Source organism: Podarcis raffonei, chromosome 3, assembly GCF_027172205.1.
Source record: "Podarcis raffonei isolate rPodRaf1 chromosome 3, rPodRaf1.pri, whole genome shotgun sequence".
NCBI lineage: Eukaryota > Metazoa > Chordata > Lepidosauria > Squamata > Lacertidae > Podarcis > Podarcis raffonei.
The window spans coordinates 45,882,627-45,897,982 of record NC_070604.1 but is presented as its reverse complement, the minus strand read 5'-3'; the positions used below and the strand labels follow the sequence as shown (position 1 = coordinate 45,897,982).

Below are 15,356 nucleotides of genomic sequence, written 5' to 3'. Positions count from 1 at the left end.
GTGACTGGTAAGCAATATCCTGATTCAGGTGGCACAAAAACAGAATGGTTAAGAATTAGTCACTGCTTGGAGCATACTCTGATGGAAGTCCAAGGTCCAAGCATGGATCTTGTTCCACTGAAGAGCTAGGCAGTCAGAAGCTACCCAGTTCTGAGAGCTAGTGCATAGATGTTGCTCCATCACTCTGAGTCAAGAACTGAAGGCTTTTAAGCCTGAGCCTTCATAGCACAGCTGCTGGCCATCAGTGTGAACGATGGAATTTGTGTACTCATGAGGAGTGGCTTCTTTACAAATACCCTTTTACTCATGCAGTCACTTTTCTGCTTCTGGTGGCTGCTCAGTCTCCACCTCTAGGTCAGAGCAGGGCCTATCTGCATCCTGAGGCGAAGCATTGGTTGCCATTTCCCCTGGGGGTCCCAGATCCACTTGATATGCCTCAACAGAGTCCTTCAACATGGGCTGTTCCTTTGTGATATTTGGCTTGGAGTGCTCCATGTCATCTGAGTAAGAGGATTCCTTGAGCAGGAACAAACTACTCCCAGCAGGAACATGCTAAGCATAAGGAATAGTGAAAAAGAAGCTTCAGAATAAAACACAGAAAATAGGAATAATAGAAGCAGAAACAGGAATACACTTGAAAGACCCTTAAAAGAAGGGTAATAAAAGTGATAGTCAATGCAAGGTGATGGGGAAAGGAGGAGACAGAAAGTTAAGCCCGTGGTCGGAAATGAGGCTGCAAATGTTAGTCTGCTTAATTGGCCACTTCATCAATAGTTCACTAATTGGTGCAGGCCAATTTTAATAGATGAAGGTACATATTCATTGATTGGACGAATAAAACAGCCCCAGCAACCCAGAAAAACAGCAGACCTAAAAGTTTTAGAGGCCACTGAAAAGTTAAAAAATAATTTCTTAAGAGCTTTAAGGAAAATGCATTTTTAAAACATCTGCATCCACATAGTGTATATTGAACTAATTATGATAAAACAAACATTGGAAAGGCAAGAAAATGTTACACTTCTCCAAGAGGCATATAGGTGACATTTCTTGTAGTTTGAATTTTATGTTTTCTCATACACATCAATATTTTCATTTAGGTTCCTAGAGAGGAACAGAAATATTTGCTTGCATATTGTTACAGTTACTCTAAATAACTGTATCTGAAGAAGTGTGCATGCACACGAAAGCTCATACCAAGAACTAACTTAGTTGGTCTTTAAGGTGCTACTGGAAGGAAAAAAAATTTTTGTTTTGACTATGGCAGACCAACACGACTACCTATCTGTATCTAAATAATTATTCATCCTTATCCTGAAATGACCTACACTAGGGTTGCCATAGATCAAGAACACAAGCAGCTATTATTCCATTTCTGCAAATCCCCAGGCATCCCTTAAAGTAAAAGCGAAAGTCACCTTTTGCTACTCATAAGTAGGGATGGGGGAGAAATTCAAGAGCGTTCGCATTTACAGGCAAACTTGACTAATTTGCACTTTCTGAAACACAGCCATCCTTTTAAAGTCACACTTCTCCATATTTTGCAGCACAATTCTCCAGACGAGTAATGTCTACAAAAATGCATAGTTCATTAAAACGTGTTTATTGGTAAAAAGAAATTCCATGAAGAAGGAAAGGGCGATGAAGAATTTCCTTGCATTTGATCTGAGGGTAGTGTAAAGATGTACCATTGACAGAAGCATAGTCATGGTTTCAGTGAGTACAGGATAAGATATAGGTGTCCTTCTTTCCTATGACACACCCATCCCATCCAGGAATCCACTCTATTTTAGCCATTTTCTTGGTGCATTTTCACTAGCACAGCAACTGTACTAGCAGAGTTTTCTACAGGCATCTCCAAACCGTTCTGCTGAGATGTGTGTCATAGTGGCAGTGTATCTTGTGTTCTGCCAGCACAGTGTGGCTTCCACCATTTCACATATCCAGAAGTAGTGAACATGGTGCCTTCCAGATGTTGCTAGGCAAGAACTCCCATTGTCTATGGCCACTGACCATGTTTTCTGGGCCTGATGGGAGTTGGCTTCCAACAACACCCAGACGGCACCATGTTGCCTAGCCCTGCAGCCAGCTTAACTTGAGTAAAAAATTGTACCCTAAATGGATCTATTTACAGGCAACTCCTCATTTGCACAGGGGTTGCATTCCGGGTCATTGTCCATGTCATAAACCCGTTCCACCCCCGCCACACACCCATTTCACCCCTTCTGGAGCTGAAAACACATGCATTGGTGGTCGCATGTCAATTGGATGCATGCTAAATGGTTGCCACCTGTACTTAGGTACTTGTGTTCATCATATTTGCTACAGTTGTAATGAAGTATAAGAAAGGAAATTATCACAACAAATGCTCTTAAAATAATTGGGGGGGGGCTTTCCAACTAAACCTTGAATATACTCCAAAACCAGTCTTTAGACCCAGATAAATCTTCCTCACAAATTCATATGCCACTGAAATAGCCAATAATAACTGTGATCTTGGGTGGAGCCATATACTGCACCAATTATGATTCAGGATGTTATCAGAACAGGCATAGAGAGTTCAGCTGGACCATTTGCCACCTAGCAGTTTTAGCATTTCAGCCCAGGTTTCCAACAAAAGTTTCTCACATTTAAATAATAATAATAATATTCTAATCATCTGGCTGAAGATACCTCCCAAGTTTTTAAAACGAAAAGATATATTGTCGCAAATGAGTTATCTTGTAATAAAATGTATAAATACTGTTTACAATGTAAAAACAAAAGTACTGACAAGACACAATACTTTTTTAAAAAAACTTGCCCACTTGGTGATTAATTTTTTTAACTCTTTTATTTTGAAGATTTCTGGAAGTTGGTTTCAGAAATGAATTAATTTAGTAATGTAAAGGGGAAGATTCCATAGAACAGTAGTGCCACAGTACCACCTTGTGGGAAGAAATATATTTGATACTGAATAGGAAGTAAGTTTTAGAAAAGGCAAAGTAGCAGGTATTTCATTTTCTGTGTGCTTTATTTTAATTATATGCTGGTTTTACAGTTGAAGTATCTGAAAAGTGTTCAATCAAATTAAAATTTAAAAGAGAAAGAAAATAAATATTATGAATGCATCTTCAGGTAAACATACGGTGCTATAATATTGCTGTCAATATTATTACCAATATCTGTTTGAGGGATCAATAGTTTTATCCATTTTTTGTTAAACCTGGACAAGTTTGTTACTTACAGACCTGTATGATTTGCTACATGAATTCAGAAAATCAGAACATGTTTTTGTAATACCTAAGGCTGCAAACCCAACTCCACTTAAGTCTCAATTCAGTAGAGAAGGTATGGTTAAGACTGCATAGCATTCAATCAAGAAGAATACTTCTGAGAAGACATGGTTTGTGATTGCTCTATAATGTAGAGTGCAATCCTATACTGAAGATCCACCAACAGCAGGAAAGAACTATGCTGACAGAACTCCAGATATGCAAACAACCAAGACACAAATAATCCTTAACAACAAACTATGTAACCAAAATATATGGTGTGTGTGCAAAAATAAAAATAAAAAATCTGAATTCTACTACAGTACAATAAAATAGTTGAAATACGTACAAACATTCCAGTAGCAAACTGGCAACCAGTGCAACTCTTTCAACAAGAGTAAAAGATTCCTGCATTGCAGGGGGTTGAACTAGCTGACCCAACTCCATATGATTCTATGTTGCCAGTAGCCTGTTCCTTTGTACAGTCTGGCTTCTCAATTCTGCACTGCTTGCAGCTTCTGACCAGATGCAAAAACACTCCACTTAGAGTGTGTCACAGTTATAAAGTCTTGAGGTTACCAGGGCATGGACCACTATCATCAGGTTATACCAGCTCAGGAATGGTCATAGCTGGGGTACCAGCTAAAACTGTTAAAAGCACTGCTAGCCACAGAGGCCTCTTGAGATCCCAAATTCCACATGGTTCAGAAGCATCACAGTTTCAAGTCAGTCTCCCCCTGGCAACCGATCTCCACCCAGCATCCCCGCAGGCCTATCCTTCCTCCACCATCTTGTCCTGTATCACTGAGACCTGGATGGGTGAGAGGGAGGAATTGGTCTCATCCAGTTGTGCCCATCTGGATACTTGGTGCAGCATCAGGCCAGATTCGAGGGTTGGGGAGGGGAAGTTACTGTGGTCTACAGAAATTCTCTTCCCACCCCTCCAGGTTCACTCTCTCCAGGTTCTTTACCCAGTTGTGGGGATCTAGTGTGTGTGTTCCTGGCACTGGGCAATTAGGACAGGTTAGGGATTTCACTGATTTACTGCCTGCCTCACTGCCCAGCAGTCTCCCTGCCTGAGCTGACAGAGCTGACCGCAAGAGGTGGTGTTTAGGCAGGGTTTCTGCCCCAGGTGAAGCCTCCAGAGGGGCACCATTGAGGCTCCCAGCCTCCCAGGGCTTAAGCTGGAGAAAAAGATGAAAAGGTGAAGGGAGCCACTAGCACCTTCCTTCCTCTAGGAAGCTGAAAAAGGCTCATTTACAACATGATGCAGGGAGAGGGAGAGTTGGAAAATCTGGAGAGGTTGCATGGCTCTCCCCCATGAAGCAAAAGACCCCCTGTGGATTTGCTACTGCATTGAGAGTGTAATGAAAGGGCACTTTCTACTTTAAACTCGTAAAAAGCATTTTTTCACCTTACATGGAGCCTATAATTGCTATAAAATTATCATTTCCTAAAGTGAGTAATCAAACAAAAACAAAATTGAAAGGAATCTTGTTGAAGCTTAAAGGTAAAGGGACCCCTGACCCTTAGGTCCAGTCATGGCCGACTCTGGGGTTGCGGCGCTCATCTCGCTTTATTGGCCGAGGGAGCCGGCGTACAGCTTCTGGGTCATGTGGCCAGCATGACCAAGCTGCTTCTGGCGAACCAGAGCAGCGCACGGAAATGCTGTTTACCTTCCCACTGGAGCGATACCTATTTATCTACTTGCACTTTGACATGCTTTCGAACTGCTAGGTTGGCAGGAGCTTACTCAGGAGTAAATTTACACATCAAAAGTCACTGAAAAGGTTCTCTCAGAACCAAGAAGAGGGGTGGGTTGCAAAAAGCCTCAAAGAGAAAAAGGGAAAAAAGGAAACCAGAGGCCCTTGGCTGATCTTATAGAAATGCTGTCTTTTAATGATCTTGTGACCAAATAAATCCAATTCAAAACCTGACCTCAGATAAACAATTGATGCACATGGAAGTTGTACTCTTGACAAACAATTTGCTTTTACTGGAAGGGATTGCTCATTTTCCCTTTGGTCATACAGTCATAATACTTCTTAGGATTCCTTTGTATTAAAATGATAATATTGACTACTTTTTATGCTCTTTACAGATAAATGTGTTGAGGGGTGGGTGTGTTTGTTTGCATGCATATATGTGTAGGTACGCAAACATGTATGGGGGGGAGGTGTGAGGTGCCAAACTGGATCTTTGACCCGATTGACAGAAAGCCTAATTTCGGTCCTGGTTTCGGACTCCCATATTATCAGGACTTCATTGCTGCCATGACGACCATGGGGCTGCCCCAACATGTCATTGGCCCAGTGCATGTGGCAGGCCACACTCTGGACCTTAACTGGGCAGGAAGAGGGTGATCATCGGTCCCTTTTCATGGTCAGATGCTCAGTGAAGTGTGCCCATTTGTGCCCACTGACTTTTTCCAATATAAGTGCAGTACAATGCTCTTTGGCAACGCTCTTACCTAGTGCGTTGGTGCATTGGTAGCGGAAAAACAAGAGAGCAGTACAGTGGTACCTCGGGTTACATACGCTTCAGGTTACAGACTCTGCAAACCCAGAAATATTAACTCGGGTTAAGAACTTTGCTTCAGGTTGGGAACAGAAATCGTGCAGTGGCGGCAGCAGGAGGCCCCATTAGCTAAAGTGGTGCTTCAGGTTAAGAAAAGACCTCCAGAACGAATTAAGTTCTTAACCCGAGGTACCACTGTACTTCTCCTAAGGGAGACACGCGCTTCCAAGTTTCGCTTTCGTACTCCCCGCTCTCTCTCGCACCAGGCCACTGAAAGCCGAGGCGGGCCACTCCTTGTGAGCCCCACACCCGGTGGCCAGCTCCCGGAGGGAGAAAAGCCCTTGCCCGCGCGCGGCTACGGGGAAAGCTATGCGAGATGACGACCGCGGGTTCCTCCGGCGGCCTCTGGGAGGCGGCAAAGCAAGCAGGAAGGCGGAGCAGCTCCGGGAAGAGTGAGGCGGCGAACGAGCGAAAGGAAAGAGGAGGAGCAGCTAGTGGTGCCGCCGCCGCCGCTTCTCCTGCCAGGCCGTGGCCCTGGCCGGGCCTCCTCAGTAGCCGGAAAGGGAGAGGCGGCGCGCCGTGTGGGGAAAGTCCCTTCCGCGAAGCGGCCCAGATGTCGGCCGAGGCGGGTGCTGGGCTCTGAGCGGCGGCTGCGGCGGCTCCTCGTCCTCCTCATTCAACCTCCTCCTCCTCTGCGAGGGAGGGGGGCGCAGCCGCCGACGCGACTCCCAGGCTCCGACCGAGGAGAGGCCGCGGCCTGCAAGAGCGGAGCAAGGAGGGAAGCCGGGGGTGGTGGTGGAGGCGGAGGTTGCGTGCGTGCGAGGGCGCAGGATGCCGAGCCGGGCCCCCTCGGCCTGGGCTTCCCGGTGGCCCCAATAAAGCCCCGGCGGAAGAGCCTCGTATGAGGCCTCTCCGCGGCCCAGGAGGCGCCTCCGTCGGGCCCTCCGTCCCCCGCTGAGTGCTGTGAGGTGGGCTGGGGGTCCCAGGGAAACGGTCCCGCGAGAGGAGCCCTTCTGCGCCCCGGTCCCCGCCTCGCCTGGGCGGCCTGCGCTCTCCTCCTCTCCCTCCAGACGCGCAGCCCCACACACCCCATATACACTCACACACCCGCTGGAAGTGGAGGGATGTCTTCTGCCAACTCCGCGGACATGATTGAAACCCCCCCGGTGCTCAACTTCGAAGAAATTGACTACAAAGAGATCGAGGTGGAAGAGGTGAGTCCCCACAGGTGGAGAGGGCGCCGGGAGGGACACTTGGTAACTCAACTCGGCAGTAAGCCCCACATAACTCCAAAGACACTTCCCCACCACCTCCTTGGAGATCTATAGATGCATATATAGGATGGCAGGCTCTTCTGCACGAAGTCAACATTGCCCCTATGCGCACACTTGAGGCTGTAATCCTGTGCCTAAGAATTACTTGAGAGTAAGCCCCATGGAGTACAGTGCACACAGTAGGATTGCAAATTTATATGAGGGGTCTGGGCTCCAGGCTTTCCTGAAACTGCGCCTTCTCTCTTCTGCCCCCCCCCAAAAAACAGACTAGTTGTTTACAGGCTAATTGTACACATGACCCATTGGTGAGATAAAAACAATATATGACAGTCAGGGTTATGTGTAGTATTTAAAGGGCTGCCCTTAGACCAGTAGCTTGGGGTTCAAATCTCTACATGACTGAAGCTCAGTGAATGATCATGAGCTTATCCCCATCTCTGAGCATAACTCACAGGCGTGTTGTGAGGTTGGAATAGAGAGCGACCTTGAATTCCTTAGAAGCTTTGAAAATATAATAATACTAATATTCCAGTGGTACTTTATCAAGCATGAAAGCTGAGCTATGGCTTGAGTAACTAGTTCTGAGGCAATCATCTCAAGATTTGAGTCGCAATAAGATTTAAAGGCCGCCAACCCCAACACACACACTTGTTTAGGGAACCTCAACACACATAATTTTAAAATAAAAGATAAGACTGAGGGACTTTTAATGAGTGGTTCCCTAGACTGGATGGATAGGAGGTTGCCTGCTCTTGATGGGGGTACATGCCCTCTGAAGGACCAGGTACGCAGCTTGTGGGTATTTCTGGATCCTTTGCTGTTGCTTGAGGCTCAGATGGCCTCAGTGGCACAAGGTACCTTCCCTAAGCTTCAACTTGTGGCCCAGCTGCATCCCTATCTGGACAGGGATAGCCTAAATTCTGTAGTCTATGCTCTGGTAACCTCTAGATTAGATTACTGCAATGTGTTATACGTGGAGCTGCCTCTGAATTTAACATATAAAACAGCCAGTAGAAAATAAGGCTGTATCACTAAACACAGCATTAAAGCAGTAAATCAACAGTATCACCAATGAAACCACGTAACAGTATCACCAATGAAACCACGTAAAAGCCACTTGGAACAGATTGGTTTTCAAAGCCTTTTTAGATCAACAAGACCCATCGGTGGGATCACTTTAAAGCTGTTAGCTACTGAATATAGGTTTGGTATCTTAAGTTGGAAGAGTCATTATAAAGTCAAAATCCTTTTTGCAAGTTTACTTGCAAGTAGTCCCTGTTGATTTTTGTGGGACTAACCTTTTCCATCTGGGCTATCACATCTGGACGAATTACAAACTTTCATATGCATTCAGTTTCATAAACACTATGTAGCCAGAAGTGACATATTTTCTCAGCTCAGGGAGATATTGCATTAAAATAAAAAATTGATGTGTCAGTGATGGGAAGTGTGTAAAGGAAGCATAAGATCCCCAAGGTTCATTTCTGTAAAATAAACCTGCACACTCCTGGAGACTCAGGATAATCAGTCAATGCCTGGATAGAAAGGTTTTTGGGGTAGAAAGACATTGGGGCATATACAGAGATGGAAATTATTTTGGACAGATCTGCACAGCAGTATCTAAAAAGCTGAACATGAACCACCATGCAGGTATGGTGGTTTGCAGGAGCTTGTTTAAACCTCTTGGTTTTGTTGCCTGCCTGAGACTGCAAAAACAGGAAGTTGCCAAGCATCTGGCAGACTGCGATTAATGTATTTTGGGTTTGAGGTATCTTGGCAAGCCATGAGTTGTACAGGTCTTTTGCACAACATAAATGTTTTACCATGTCATTCTATAGTAGAAAGAAAGAAAATAATATGAGCTATGCAGATGGTTTGTTTGAAATATGTAACTGAAAGTTTCCAATTGCCTTTTTATATAGGTTGTTGGAAGAGGAGCCTTTGGAGTAGTTTGCAAAGCAAAATGGCGAGCAAAAGATGTGGCCATTAAACAAATAGAAAGTGAATCGGAACGAAAAGCTTTCATAGTAGAGGTATATTTTTTCTTTTAAAATTCTTTTAACATCTGATTAACAGGTAGCCTATTGTTTTCAAAACAATTTTATTTAAGCTTTGTTGGAAGAGAAATCAACCCACCCCCAAAATAGGACTTTGTGAGAACTGTACTGTTTCAGTCAGTAAAACAGCAACTCTATTTGTACTTTACAATATTGTGAATTTGTATGGGTGCTCATAATTTTATTGCTGTGCCGTAAAATGTTCCTTTAAGATTTATTGTGAGTTGTGTTTTGAAAACTTTCTACACCCCTGGGGGTGTATTCAGGACTCCGTTGGGATGAGGGACAAACTAGAAAGTTGACTCCAAGAACCTTCTGAATTGTAGTCCCACCACCTGTATTTGGGAATATTGCAAACTCAATTAGCTGGTTAAAGACTGAATTCTTCCTTGTCTGTAGGGATATTATGTCAACTACATTTGCTTAGAATAAAACAACTCTGCAAACTACTAAAGCTGAGTTATTGGTGTCCTGCTTCTCCAGTCACGCCGGCCCATTTAAAATACTACTTTACCTCTATGTTCTCCCTACAAGCAGTGGTGAGGAAAATGGACTGTGCGTTCCTACTCTGCCTGCTGGTAACTCTTGTCACACTAGATGTGGGTGTCACATTTTGTAGGGTGTGTCAGAAGGTGTGTTTTCTACCACACATAGAAAAGAGATCAGAAAGTGAGTGTAATTCAAACCAGATCACTCAAAGTGACAAACTACTTGAATATGTACACTTATTTATCAGATGATCAACACTTAATATTTCAGGGGGTTGGGGGGTGAGAGAGAGAGAGAGATATGGCACTTCTGTTGGTGGTACACTCTAGTACAATGGTCCATTGCTAGTACACTATTTAAACGTGCAGAAATACATTATTAAGCATAGTGTGCCCACAATAGGCCTGACTCACACAAATAGGCAAATAACTGGCTGTAATTTTTATTAGGCATGCTTGTAGTTGGTTTTGCATATGAGGGCAGAAACATCGACCTTAACTTGTCCTGTCCAGCTGCTGAAAGGGAGCTTCTACTCCATCCCAGTCCAACTGATTGGATAAACCTGAGAGACAGAACCATGGTGGTCAAAGGCCTGGTACAAATTGCCATGCCTTTTCTCTGGAGTGGGATGAAACTACATTTCTCTTTCTGGACTGAATTGGAGTGCTCAGGTGATGCCCCACAGGGTCCTGTGGAGTGTCCAAGCCTTGCTTCTGTTGTGTAAAGTGTTGATTAGGATTGCCAGTTACTACTACCATTATCTGCCATGTAACATCTCTGTACATTTTCTACCTATAGCTAAAGACTATTGTTCTTCTCAAAGGATGCATATTGATGTAAAATTAGTCCAGGGACTCAGCTGCAAATAAAACATTTTGAATGTGTTGTAAAGTGCAGTATACAATTGTGACACTAGATGGTGACTGTGAGCTATAGCAAATTCAATGCTTTTTTCAAAACAATTAAAAAAACACATTTTACAATGTTTTTAACACGTGTGTAAATTAGGCAGCCATTATTTGTGGTCTCCACCTATCCCTCCCCTATTGTATGTGCTGTGGACTTCGGACAGGGGTGGGGTCACCCTTTCACTTTTCATTCTTAATGGCAATCAGAAGCCATGAGTTCCCCCTCCAGATTTTTCTGTGGTGAGAGGACTTGGGGGATAGGGGTCTCACATCATGCTATGATTGGGACAGTGATCACCCAGAACTGAATGCTTGCAAAGGCTAACCTGCTAAATGTGTTTCTAGAACCTGATTTTATGCTCAACCTGATTTTATGTTCAGATGCTGTTCTATACATGCAATACTACAATACTACTCTGTCACTGGTAGAGTAGTGGCAACCAAGGGCCACCACAGATAACACAAACTTTATCCAAGGGATAGTCATAGCAGTCCTTCTCACTGAAAAGTTGCACAGGGGGAGGGTAACTGGTAGTAATTTAAAAAAAAAATTTCAGTGTTAGGTGAGGTATCTGCTTTGCGCTAACTAAACCACAGTTCATTCTCCAGGTCTGTGCAAAATATCATACAGCATCAAACCAGTTTTAGCATTCAGCTGTGAATCCTACATGAGCAAAGATTAGAAAAGATCACTTTTTAAAATTAAGGACGTCGCCTTTAAATGCATTATTTCTCTTAAATTCCAGCTTCGACAGTTGTCACGTGTGAACCATCCTAATATTGTCAAGTTATATGGAGCTTGTTTGAACCCAGTAAGTTGCACTTTTTCTGTTTTTGAGGTCACAATACAATATTTTTGTAGGGCTAAATATTTTATGATGATTAAAAGTTTTGCTTGCATTAAGTAAGAATACGAGAACAAATAGTTCCTTAGTTGGCTTACTTGCACATACTGCACTGACTTTTCCCATTTTTATTATGAAAATGTGTGTATTAATTGGATATGCTTTTGCTATTTGTTTAGCAATAAACCTGGAATAATCAGGTTTCCCAGGTTATGCTTCATGGGTTCACTTGGCCCAACATTTTCTTTTGCCCCCCTTCCAATTCACATGAATAATTTCTAAAATTCTAAAATTTTAGAACTGTGCACCAGTTAATTTATTTTCATTTGTTCTTTCCCCCCTTCATTACCAATGTTCACAAGTGATAATTAACTGAAATACAACATAGAAGGGCATCAGTAAAGTAGGGCTGGGTGGATATCATGTAAGAACAGAAGGAAATCAAAGTTGCAGCAAACTATGTGTATGAAGCTATCTGCAAAGATCAGAAATCGAAAAAAGATAATGAAATTATCCTAAGTCACTTTTGCCACTGCACAAACAAGATCAGGCAATTTGGAACCCAAAAATCCACACAGGAGTTTAGATGCAGAACTTTTCAAAAACATTCCTATTTTAAAGATTTTCTTCTACATAAAAATCAAAAGTGTCTTCTAACTTAACACTTTGATTTTTCCACAAAGGTTTGTCTTGTTATGGAATATGCTGAAGGAGGTTCTCTGTATAATGGTGAGTCTCTCTCTTGAGTTGCATTATCCAAAACACTTAACTAAAATGCAAGGTTGCATTTAGAAATTTGTACTATAAATCCAAAGCTGTAGAAGTGACAATTTCTTTCTAGTGTTGTTTGATTTTTATAATGTGAATTCATGTGTTCTTGTTTTGTCTACTTAAAAAAAAAAATAACTCACTATTAAGTATTCTACTCAACTACCATTAATCAACTCCATTGGTATTGGGCCTAAAGTTGTGAAGATATTTCATATAACCAAATTGGATAAGCAAGAAGGTGGGTTCATCAGCAAGGTATGCTGTGGTGGTGCAATTGCTTTACTATGAGTATACAGTTACTGAACCCACATCTTTTAAGTCACCACAAAGCCACTGAAAGCATATTCACTTGTGGTATTATAAACATAGAGATTGAATTGTATTCTTAGTGAAGCATCCCTTATATTGCATTACCTAGAGCTGCCATATTTCAAAAAGTGAAAATCCAGACACAATAGTTGTTGAGCTACCCTCACGTTACCACAAATGACTTTGAGCAAACAGTCTGCCAATTTGGCCCTGTGTTTCGTTCTAGAAATAGAGTTACTGCAATACCCAAGATGTTTGTAACTTATTCTTCACATAAGTGGTGCAGTTCACAAATTAAATTGGCTACCTTTTTGTGTCCAATGCTGCTAGAAACAGTGACTCAGACCTGTGATTTTGTATTCTTGTTTTGTATCAACTGTAATGTGCAATTAAGTTCTTTTTAGTTTGTAACTTTGTTTTTCAGTCCTACATGGTGCTGAACCTCTGCCTTACTACACTGCTGCGCATGCAATGAGTTGGTGTTTACAGTGTTCCCAGGGAGTGGCATACCTTCATAGCATGAAACCGAAGGCTCTAATTCACAGGGACCTAAAACCACCAAAGTAGGTCTTTGGGCACTGTTTAAGCTTCTTAACATTCAAAATAAATCTTGTAGTCTTCTTCCCACCCCCACCCATCTTAGAGGATAAATGGCTTACCGCACATCTGAAAGCAGATACTATGCTCATATTATGGTGCTTTTTATTAGCAGGGAATAGGGTATTCAGCACAAGTGCTCATTGTGCAACATGCAAAGCATGTGTTTGTATAACATCAGATAGCCAGTTCTATGAAACTGTTCTTTAAAATTAACATTAAAAACAATGTTTAAAAAATCTATTGAAAGTTATGGAAGAACTCCCATTATAGTGCTCCATTCCTTATTCTGATCTGTGATTAATAATAGTTTGGAACAACATGATAATCCTCTAATAAAACTCTCCTTCTGGCAAGTTTGCATTGTTCTCCCCAATGGAGCATGGAATTTCAGGGTGCAATCTTGAAATGTCTGGCTTACAGGGAAATACAAATCCAGCACCCACCTGGGCTTGCCTTAGGGCAGTAGTAAGCACAGACGAATGCTCTATTCCCAGCCTGTATTTTTTTTAAAAAAAAACAACCACAACCCTATATTTTTCATTTTTCTCTCCCACTGAAAACAATGGAAAGAAAGAAGTGTGTCAATCTCCATCCAGTTTGGGGCTCTGGAGGGAGGAGTTAGAGGACCAAAAGACTTTGGATTTTTCAGATCTTAGCTACTTTTCAGCAACCTTTTGCTTTTTTGGCCCTGCTGATGTCAGAGCTCCATCACTGGTTGAGCTAGGACATCAGAGGGGTCAGCATCACCTACGAGGGGGCAGTGGGCAACATAAGAGTTCCCTCTTCATTGTAGCAGATCTTATCCTATGGCTCCTGTAACACCTTCCCAGCCGCCATAGAATCTCACCCTTAGTGTAGTAACATTATTTTTTAAGTTTATATTCTGCCCTTCTTCCCAAAAGAGCTCAGGGCAGCAACTACTCTTATTTAATCACAAGATTCCTAAACTATTCTGTTTGTTTGACAGCTTGCTCTTGGTGGCAGGGGGGACAGTTTTAAAAATCTGTGATTTTGGTACAGCCTGTGATATTCAGACACACATGACCAACAATAAGGGAAGTGCTGCTTGGATGGCACCAGAAGTTTTTGAAGGTAAGAAAGTAATTTGATGCTAATATGCATTTTTGTGTGTTCTACAAGCTTTATTGTTCGTTGGTTTTTATACTGATTTTTATTTATCAAGGGCATATGGAATTTTTCTCTCTCTGTATTCCTGTTGAATATTGTAATAGCTAATGCTTTGGGGGGGTTAAAAACAATATATTTAACAAAAGTTAGATATTTCATACCTTGGGTTTATTTTAACAATAAGCAATAAACTTCCAAATCGTTAAAATATTAGTAGCTGTATATGTAGACCCACCATAAATTATATATCTTGAAGGAAATTACCTGTTGACAAAGTAATTTGTGCTGTTATGAGTCACTTTGTGCATATTTACATTGAAAAGTGGCCTATAAACTTAAATATTAACTAAATAAATAAACTTGCTTCCATATTAATATATACCTGCATTTAATCTTGGAGGAATTCAATTCAAATATTGCCATTTATAAAATCTGCTCAGTGCTATCACTTGATGGCACTGAAATAGATATGTATATGAGATTATGCATGCAGGATAGGGGCATTGGTATAGCCTTGTCACATGCAATAGCATCCTGGTGTGGACACAACATAGCAGAAGTTCGCACACACTCAGAAGCCACCTAAGTGTTTCCTTGCTCCTGTTCTCAATCTGAATGTGTAATAAGCCATTCAAGGATGCACTCTCTTGGTTCCATTGAACTGTCACTCAAGGGATGCTTTATAACATGCTTAGAATGGTTTCTTTTTAAATTTCTAACAAAACTACTTGCAAAGAAGTTTTCTTTTCTTTTTTGAAAACTCATCAACTGTTGTACTAAGAGAATTTAAGGTACTCCTAGTTAAATATTTCCCCCCAGATATTTGGCATTGATCAAATTAATTAGAGGGGTGGGTGGGAGAACCTTTCCTGTGCTTTGTATGTCAAATTTGACAGTTGGGTAGTCCTGCGTGTCAATAACTTGCCCCTCACCCAAACCCGGAACCCTGTCTTTGGTGATTCAAAATATTCAGGGTATAAAACCAACCCTGCAAGGTATTACACTACCTTTACTCCTTAAGTGCAACCAGCCTGGGCCAAGAGACTCCCAGACCTTAATGGAAACTTCCCTAAGATTCCAAAGAAGCAACAGCTGAAACAGGACTGTCTGTTCCCTGAGCCTCAGATTAACCACCTTATTCAGTAATTGGTAACCAAGAGATTAGCAACTAGAATTAGTACCAAGGCATTACCCAAAATAGACAGAT

At 42.0% G+C, this 15,356-nt stretch overlaps 1 protein-coding gene across 3 annotated transcripts in view; it reads left to right on the top strand.

The window, feature by feature from the left end:
• The first annotated feature begins 6,155 nt into the window (after positions 1–6,155).
• MAP3K7 (mitogen-activated protein kinase kinase kinase 7) overlaps positions 6,156–15,356 on the top strand; it is a 35,204-nt gene continuing 26,003 nt past the window's right edge. The window contains exons 1-6 of one of the 3 annotated variants that reach the window (XM_053381469.1): positions 6,156–6,982; positions 8,965–9,075; positions 11,243–11,308; positions 12,025–12,070; positions 12,846–12,984; positions 13,989–14,113. In XM_053381469.1, the coding sequence (XP_053237444.1) occupies positions 6,893–6,982; positions 8,965–9,075; positions 11,243–11,308; positions 12,025–12,070; positions 12,846–12,984; positions 13,989–14,113 (577 nt within the window). In that variant the 5' untranslated portion in view covers positions 6,156–6,892. The remainder of the gene's footprint in view (positions 6,983–8,964; positions 9,076–11,242; positions 11,309–12,024; positions 12,071–12,845; positions 12,985–13,988; positions 14,114–15,356) is intronic. The other 2 variants (XM_053381471.1, XM_053381470.1) reach the window with 2 other exon arrangements.